Source organism: Berghia stephanieae, chromosome 14 (genome assembly GCF_034508935.2).
Source record: "Berghia stephanieae isolate SIO BIC M18660-M18661 chromosome 14, UCSD_Bste_1.3, whole genome shotgun sequence".
NCBI classification, from domain to species: domain Eukaryota; kingdom Metazoa; phylum Mollusca; class Gastropoda; order Nudibranchia; family Aeolidiidae; genus Berghia; species Berghia stephanieae.
In genome coordinates this window covers 32,277,021-32,286,716 of record NC_088373.1, presented here as the reverse complement: position 1 = coordinate 32,286,716, position 9,696 = coordinate 32,277,021, and the positions used below count along the sequence as shown (strand labels likewise).

The 9,696-nt window shown below is 38.6% G+C and overlaps 1 protein-coding gene across 2 annotated transcripts in view; it reads left to right on the top strand.

Annotated features, from left to right (window-relative positions):
• Positions 1–1,549: 1,549 nt before the first annotated feature.
• LOC144959479 (uncharacterized) overlaps positions 1,550–9,696 on the top strand; it is a 32,868-nt gene continuing 24,721 nt past the window's right edge. For both annotated transcript variants that reach the window (XR_013642631.1, XM_078892088.1), the window contains exon 1: positions 1,550–1,872. Coding sequence is in view for 1 of the 2 variants with exons in the window: in XM_078892088.1 (XP_078748214.1) it covers positions 1,809–1,872 (64 nt within the window). In the remaining variant the exon portion in view is untranslated. The remainder of the gene's footprint in view (positions 1,873–9,696) is intronic.

Below are 9,696 nucleotides of genomic sequence, written 5' to 3'. Positions count from 1 at the left end.
TTACTAGAAGCGTGATAAAAAAAATAAATAAATAATTGAGCTTTTATATAGCGCAATATCCACTAAACGTACTCAAAGCGCTTTACAAGGGGTCCCTGGCCAACAGCAACATTTAACATGTAGAGACATGACGCGGGTCAGGCGATAATACAATTTTTGTTGGGACAAAGACAACGCTGTTAAAGGCCAGGTACTCATTTTACACCTGAGTACGGTGAGAGAATGTGAGTAAAGAGCCTTTTCCAAAGTCTCAAATATGCGCCAAGCGAGAGGCTCGAACTCAGGACCTTCCGATCCGAAAGCGAGTGTCATACCACTAGCCCACATAACCGCACAAAGGCATAATAACGAGTAGATTGGCGTAGCGCTAAACCACTTAGCGTCACAGTATATCTAACTGCCACTGTTTACATCTTGACGATTGTCCGAGGGGGCGTTTTTATGTTCTCTTCCACTAAAATGCCAATTGGATTCAATAGTCGGATGTTACGTCACCCGGCAACGGCGGCCATCGTGATTCTAAACAATGAAAATTGGTACTTTTTATTATCCATGCTGGCTAGAACTTTTCATATGTCATGTGATCAGAATGTATGAAAGTATAAACATGATCATATTTATAATGTTTTTCTCCTCTGGACACACTTGTATGCTCGTCGGAGAAATATTTCATGAGGGCGTCCGCCATTGTTCCGATAGTTTAGAGCCAGTTACTAAGTTACTATGCATCCTTACGAGGGAAGTGACGTCATGACTGTTGCTGGTGTCAGAAAGATGATATCTTATTTTCAAGTTAAAATAATATATATATATAGATAGAATGAAGTTGACGTCACTATAACCGTTTAAAGTTACACACAGTTTTGTGTGTTGGTCCGTTGTATTTCCAGATGGCAATGTTGTGAGCTTCTTAGCCAAGCGCATACTATCTATGTTAGAAGTCAATAAAGACCATCCAACTTCCCTCTTTTCCGTCCCGTTATCCTTAGAATCTGTCTGTTCAGCTGCACTTACTTAAAACGTAATGTATTCAACATTAGCCCTCGTAATACTTCTAATGATTTTAGAACCGGAATAGTAGAAGGCGTGATGTCACGACTAACTTTGACTTATATATAAAAGTTTGTACTATAGACTTTAAAATGCTTCTATATGATGACAAATTGAATAAATAAACACATGACAAAAGATCACCGGTGAAAATACAAATCGGAAGAAGACTTAGGACGTAGTAGCTTATGGAAGGTCTCCCACGACTAATCTTCCCTGTTGTTTTGAATATTACTATGAAAACAAACAATTTGCCAGATACGACATTCTACCTTGGGACGCCTACGTTTCGCTTTCCCCATTTACTGTGTAGCAGGTCTTGTTTGTTTTGTTTTAAAAATAACACATTTTGCCGTATGGGAAATAGACACGGTCTCAATGGAGATCTCGAGCGAAAAGTAGGTTATGTGAGCAAACAGGGGCACGCCGTGTTATAAATTTTGAGCGGTGCGGTGAATGATGATGGCTCGCAGCGAGTTGAAAGTTGAATGAGGTGTGTTGCTGACACGACCGTGTTACAAATTTCAGGTTGTGAATGTGAATTCTTTCGCTAAGCATAATCGTGCGAGCTAATAATAATAATAATAATAATAATAATAATAATAATAATAATAATAATAATAATAATAATAATAATAATAATAGGTCTAATCATATTCTGATGAGGAGAGAGTTGTGATTGCCATTGGTTCTAGAAATTTAGAATAGAATAAGTAGCTTATATTGTGTAGTTTGCTTCCTGTGTAAGAATTTCCACAATGGACATTATAATGATGAAGCAAGGATTGCTGTTATTCTTCATGCTGCTCACTGCTTGCGTTGGTATGGCTTTTTGATTTGGTTTGTGCGACGCGTATTTGAGATTTTATATAGCGCAATATCCACTAAATGTGCTCAAAGCGCTTTACAAAGGGCCCCTGACCACAGCAACACGTAACATGTAGAACGAGACATGACGCCTGTCGGGCGATATTACAATTTTTTTTTCCGGACAGAGACAACGCTGTTAATGGCCAGGTACGCATTTTATACCTGATTACGGTGAGAGAATGTGAGTATTTTCCAAGGGCTCAAATAAGCGCAAAGAAAGGCTCGAACTCAGGACCCTCTGATCCGAAAGCGAGTGTCATACCACTAGACTACATAGCCGCACATAATAATATATGCAAGTCCGACATCCGAATAACCCACTTATAGGACATGTTTCATATTGTTGTAATGGATAATATTTTGCGTAATTTTTGAGGTTTCCATTACAATGAGCGATAATGACCTTTACTACTCAGTTCACGATGCAATGAGCCCACGAGGAATTCGATTATCAGACCTGCAAATAAGTGCATGTCGTCTTTGTGTTTTTTTGTTTTTTGTTGTTTTGTTTGTTTGATTTGTATATATATTTTTTATTGTTATTTTATATTTTTGTTTGTTTGTTTTCCGTTGCTTCTGTGGTTGATGTTATTTATAGACGTCTAGATAAGCACTGCCTCATAACGGTGCTTATGTAGGTGTTGTCCTGATTTGGCAACTGAAAAAAAAAGACCCCTTTATATCCCAGGATTATTTATTTATTTTCGTTGATGTTTTTAGACCAGAAAATAAAAACAAGGTACCCGGAAGGCTCAAATCTAGATTATTTTATATAATAGCCAAAACCGACGTGCACTTATTTGCAGGTCTGATAACCCAATTTCTTATGGGCTGCTCTTTTTTGTATTGGATTCCAATAAATTCTCAGTCAATTAACTGAAATCAGTCAATTTATCAAATTCAAATATTTAAAAAAAGGAAAGAAAGAAAGAAAGAAATTAAATAAAAAAGAATTCACGAATCGTAGTCGAATGACCGTAAAGTAATTAGGAGTGTTCCACAGCGCTACGCATAGCTCATGGGGACCATTTTATATTAACGATGTATATATTGCCAAGACTAAGCGACGCGTTTTATAAAAGGCGTGTCTGAACACATCCCTGGGTATTTTCACACATCCTTCGTTAAATTATCTTTTCACTTTCCAAACCCGTCGTGATCCCAACTGTAGCCAATTTTAACTGAGCCACCGAGCGATAAATTTCACTGTTTCATCTAAGCCAAAATTGACCACATTTACCTGGCGAGTCTCAAAAGTATGATAAAGTAAATTGCGAATGTTATGTAGACACCTTCAAATCGAAAGTTAGGATAGATTGCTACAAGCACATTTCGATTGCTTCACGTTGTAAACAAACTGGTTGACCGTTTCTTCACTGATTGAGTACCTGATTATAAGGAACAATGGTAAGTAGCCTAATTAATTCCCGTGCAAATCAGGACGTTTTCTGCCATTGTTTTGCTCAAGCCCAAGCAACTTGCTGTTTTGTGGCGATTTACCTTCATTTCGATTCTTTGAATTTTTCCGCTACCTACGCCTGCCGGAGTTTCTTCTTGATAATTCACTTCTACTTAATAATTCAGTGTATTGGCCAGAAGTCATATTTATTTAAGTTTTTTTCCTGTCATTTACTGATTGAAAATCAAGTTTGCTCATTGCTACATTATTCTAATGTTCTCACAATGGCTTAGCTGTTCGTGGATCGCAATTCAGACTTGTCGAGGATCGATAAAGATGTAAGGAATAAATTCAATTGGTCATGGCTAGAAGTTAAAGATGATAATGGTGATTATTTTTCTGACTATGTCAAAAAAATTCCAGAGGCAGGAATATGATTTTGATGAAGTCATCTTTACCTATATGAATGACATGCTTATTTAGCATTCCTTCTACATCAAATTATGGCAGTCATACTTCCAGTAAGAAATAACACCCACTATTTTAATGTATTGTATTTATCACTCTCCTCTCCAATGATGCCCTTATTTAAAAAAAAAATTGAATCTTCAGTTTGTCAAAGAGTTTCAGTCAATTTTTATAGGGCTCATTTACAGGTCTAATTGGAATTCTCAAAAACAAAAACTAAAAAAAAAAGAAACAAAAAAAAAAAAAAAAAAAAAAAAAAAAAAAAAAAAAATGAGGCAAAATATTGTCTATTACAACAATGTTAAGACTAGGCCCTTAAGTGAGTTCGGATGTCAGACCTGCATATGAGAGTGCACGGCGGTCCAAACCATTGTTTATTTCCTCCATGGTCCAAACATTCTGATTTTGGGTTCATGACGCTATTGTGTCAGACATGCTTTCATTACAACACAGAGACTCCCGATAGTTGAGACAATTTTAACATCTATGTTCTACACAAAGGTACACGTTTTACGCTGTAAACCCTCGCTTGCATCAAACAACACATACATTGAACACACGCTGGCATCAAACAACACATACATTGAACACACGCTTGCATCAAACAACACATACATTGAACACACGCTTGCGTCAAACAACACATACATTGAACACACGCTTGCGTCAAACAACACATACATTGAACACGTGAGGACGAAGACAAAGACATTTGAGTTGCTCCATGTTTTTTTTTCTCCTATGTGCGTTAGGGTCTCGCGTTTTAGCTCCTTGAAAAGTTGACCACCATGATTACCCTATTATATCAAGGCATTGAATTGATCTCAAATTTTAAAGATTATACCCAAAATTCTATTATACACGTCATATCCACCCAAGACAATGCCGTTGTCCCAATCAACTTGTACATATTTGCAGGTCTGATACCCAAACGCAATTATTGGCTTGTTTTAACATTGTTGTAACGAACAATATTTTTGTTGGTTTGAGAGTATTCCCATTACAACCGTGGGTCCATAATGACTTGGGTTATCAGACCTTCAAATAAATATACGTCAGTCACAATTGTTATGGCTTCATTGTTGCAGTGGAAATACTCTCAGCCCAGCCCAGAATTGTACCCATAACACGTGAAACTGACTGCAGTTCAGTCCTCCATCGGCTGTCTGGCATTGCACATCCCCACATTCGAATAGTCACTGCTACCAAAGCCCTGAAATATGAACAGGAAATTGATCCGAGGTACCTCCCCCATGACCACAACCCAACGACGAGTAGACTGAAGTCGATATAGAGCTTCATGACGGAAGAAAGCATCAACCCTGATCATACAGCTGTATACAAATGTTCCACATGGAGGGAGTGAGACAACCAGGCAATACTCTTCAACAGTCGTAACGTCACTTCCTTCCTAATGACGCATGGTAACTTAGTAACGCTTACTCTAAACTATCGGAACAATGGCGGACGCCCTTATGAAATATTTCTCCGGCGAGCATAAAAGCGTATCCAGAGGAAATAAAAACCCATAAATTTGATCATGTTTTGACTTTTACACATTCTGATCACAAGGCATATGAAATGTTCTAGCCAGCATGAATAATAAAAAGTAATGATTTTCTTTGTTTAGAACCAAGATGGCCGCCGTTTCCGGGCGGCGTGACATCAGACTTTTGAATCCAATTGAAGCCCTTGAAGATCCTAGAGAAGAACTGCCCTGAGGTTTTGAGCTCCCCAGGAGTGAATGGGTAACACCGAACAAAGCACGGCCAAAACGGGAGCACAGCTGGAAGCAAGAAAAAGTGGGATCTGGCTGAGACTAGCTTGTGTACATGTGGATGCCCGGAGCAGACGATGGAGCACATCCTTTGAGAATACCAGGACGGGCCCAGCTGCACTGACCATGACCGAAGAGGCCCCATACACGTGACGTTTTCTATCGGTTACGATCTGGGAACAGGCACGGCTGAAGCAAATCGTAGTGAAATCGTAATGTTTATGGCCAAATACCTAGGCGACAAGCGGCGGGACGGTCGGTCGCTCGCAAATCCAACCTTGAGACGATCGGCTCTCGGGAGCGTGACAGTATAAAAATAGTGGACAAATTTGTCACGAATTTTCGCTGTTTTGACGAATCTGAATTCGTGATCATGTTTAATACAAAAAACTATGTGTTCACTCCAGAATTTGTTGAAATTAGAAAATGTAATTAATAGTGAGGCTATGTGGTCGAAGAACAGTACCCCTCCCTGTTCTGTGATTGAGCCTAGTGGTATGATTCTCGCTTTTGGATAGGAAGGTCAAGGTTCCGATACCCGCTCAGAGCGGCGCATATAGTGGAGACAAAATTTATTACGTTGGCGTTGCAACTGACTGAGTTAATGTGATTCATCAGAACACACGTTCTCTTTTGTTTGCTTATTTTGTTGTTGTTGTTGTTGTTGTTTTTTTTTGGGTTCAACTTCTTTGAGTTTCAATCTCCTTTTACATCGCTCACAATGAAAGTATGCCTAAAAATAGAATTGACAGTCGACGATGGACATCATTGCAGTCAAAACAGTCGACAGTCAATATCACGTGTGTTGCTAATTTCCTCTCTGAAAATCTTTTGCGTTGTAAGTATGAAGGCGGGTGCATCTTAACTGCCTTCGTGTACTAGAGAGATGATGCTACCCGCACAAAATAGCCGAATTAGTCAGCTTCCTTACAAGAGACTAGATGAAATCCGATTGTTTTAGTCAGCTGCTACGTTTGAGCTTAAGACTAGAAAGCCATTTACTAGACTATAAAATAACTAAATCTAGTCTTCGTTCATGAAAACGGGCGCAAATCTTTCTAAATATTTTTATACCGACTTTTTCTCATTCACAAGTTAACTACCGTACTCCGGAAAAAAAAAAACCAAAAAAAAAAACAAAAAAACAAAAACAAAAAAAAACAAAAAAAACAAAAAACAACAACAACTCGTATTTGCCATTTTTGTCAGATAACTCGTCCTTCAAATAATTCGATGGATTTAAATGACCCTCATCTTGGCAAAAACTTTCAAACCTGGGACTTCGACCAGATTTGAGAGTTTTTGAACCTGTCAAATTCTCTCAGACTATTAGCGTTAAAAGTTGTACAGAGTTTTTGTGTTTCTATGCTTCATCTGACGAGCAGAACAGTTGAGTATTTTCCCTAAACGCATACCATCAATAAGCGTTAAAGATTGCGCACCGTTTTGTTTGTTGATACAATTGATCTAGCGGGCATACGTCGATTCAGCACATTAAAACTATGAGAATGCGCCTTATAGATACAGTTCACTTGGCTAAAAAAAACTCTGAACATTGCCATCCGGTAATATAACAGACCAACAAACAAAATTTTGGTAACCATGAACGTTTATAACCTGGTTAACCCTCTCCTTACCAGCCACTTTCAGAATTTTTCCCAAAACTTCACACCCACGCAACACAAAAACAGACATTTCTTACTCAAACAGAAAAGCAACACGTACCTTCTATACATAATATTGTTCGACAATATGAGTTCTATTACAGAATGTCAAGTTTTTATAGCTATAGCAAAAAGAAATGACATCCGGATGAAAAAAGTGACGGTTGTATCGTAACAAATGTGACGATTTTCCAATAAGTGGTAAGGAGAGGGTTAATACATTTTGTGAGAATTACTCATAAAATGGATTGCAAAAAAATAATAACAAAGACATGAGTGACGTCAACTTTATTCTGTCTTTTAAACAAAAATGAAGTTCACATCACTTGGGTATTTCTTATTTCTTTTTTTTCTTTTCTTTTTTTTTTTTTTTTTTGCCATCCATGATTGAGTAATTCATGGCTAAATGTTGGTCAGTTATACTTCAGGATGGCAATGTTGTGTGATTCTTAGCCAAGCGCATACTATCTATAGATATCTATAGATGGTTCGAAGATGACGTCACTCTGGTCTTTGTTATTGTTTTTGCCATCCACGTGTATGAGTAATGCTCCCTGAACTGTATTAACCCGACTATAAACGTTCATGGATACACACCGTTTTGTGTGTTGGTCCGTTATACCTCCGGATGGCAATGTTGTGAGCTTCTTCGCCAAGCGCATACTATCTATAGTCGTTCAAGGGTTGAAAGACCTCATTTGACACAACAAGACAAAACTTTTAACTTTAACATTGTATATCTAGATGATAGCATCTATATAAATTTACCATATTGTATTCCACCATCAGCCTGCTTTGAGAACAAAAAGCTTGGGCGGCAATGATTCCAGGACTCTAATTAACCAGTATATTTTTCACCAATCAAAACATGGAATTTGTGACAAACCTTCACACGTGCTCGGACAAACATAGTTGGTTGTTTATAAACAATAACGTGAACGAATTCGACCTCCATCTGATCGTTGTTATCGTTTTTATATAGACAAAATGGGTGACTAGTTATCACATGGTTTTCTCGATCATATTAAAAACGTTTAAGTTTACGCATAGTTTTCTGTGCTGATTCTACTGATCAAGCGTGTAGAACAGTGAGTATTTTACTTAAACACATACCATCGATAGTAAAACCTGTGTAGTTTGCTGTGTCTACCAATCACTGTCATTGTTTACATGACGACGATTGTCCGAGAGGCGTTGTTATCAACCGGTTAATTGTTTTTACCGTCATTTTTTTGTTTTATATAAAAAAAAGGCAGTATAATGAAGAAGTAATAGATAATTTATCATCTGTTGACATAGCCTTGTTTGTTGATGTGTATGGATGAAAATGATGTGTGTCAAAAATAATTGACGGTTCCCTATAGATAGAATGCGCTTGGCCAAGTTCACAACATTGCCATCCGGAAGTATAACGGGCCAACACACAAACTCTGTGTAACCATGAACTTTTATAGTCTTGTTAATACAGTTTAGTGAGAACAACTCACAAACGCGGATGGCAAAAACAATAACAAAGGCCTGAGTGACGTCATCTTCGAACTATCTATACTGAGTGCATGCCAATCAGAGAAGTAGGTCAGTCCCAGTTAGTGAATGATTATCGCAATATTTTGGCACACTTAAAACAACCAAACACACAAAAACAAAAACAAACAACTCACACACACTCACACACACACAAACACACACACAAACACACACACACACACACACACACAAACACCAATAAACTTGAGCATTAACATAACGCAATGCCCACTGAAAGTGGTCACAAGCAGTTTACAAGGGGTTCCCGCCAACAGCAACATTTAACATGTAGTCTATGACGTCTGTTAGGCCTCCCCCCCCCCCTCTCTCTCTCTCTCTCTCTCTCTCATCCCCCCTCTCTGTCTATTCATCTTCCCATTTCTATTTCTCTTCCTCTCTCCCCCCCCCCCCCTTCCCTCTATTCCCCCATCTCTGTCTATTCCTCTCCCCATTTCTATCCCCCCCCTCTCTCTCTGTTCCTCCCTCCCCACTCTCTCTTTAACCTGCCATCCCTTTCTCTCTCTCCATCCATCCGTCTTCTCTCTCTCTCTATCTCTCTCTCTCACTCTCTCCCTCACTATCTCTCTCTCTTTCTCTCTCTATCTCTCACTCACTATCTCTCTCTCTCTCTCCCTCACTATCTCTCTCTCTATCTCTCTGTCTCACTATCTCTCTCTCTCTATCTCTCTCTCTCTTTCTCTCTCTTTCTCACTATCTCTCTCTATCTCTCTCTTTCTCTCTCTCTCTCACTATCTCTCTCTCTATCTATCTCTCTCTTTCTCTCTCTCTCTTTCTCTCTCTCTATCTCTCTCTTTCTCTCTCTCTCTTTCTCTCTCTCTATCTCTCTCTTTCTCTCTCTTTCTCACTATCTCTCTCTTTCTCTCTCTCTCACTATCTCTCTCTCTATCTATCTCTCTTTCTCTCTCTCTATATATATCTCT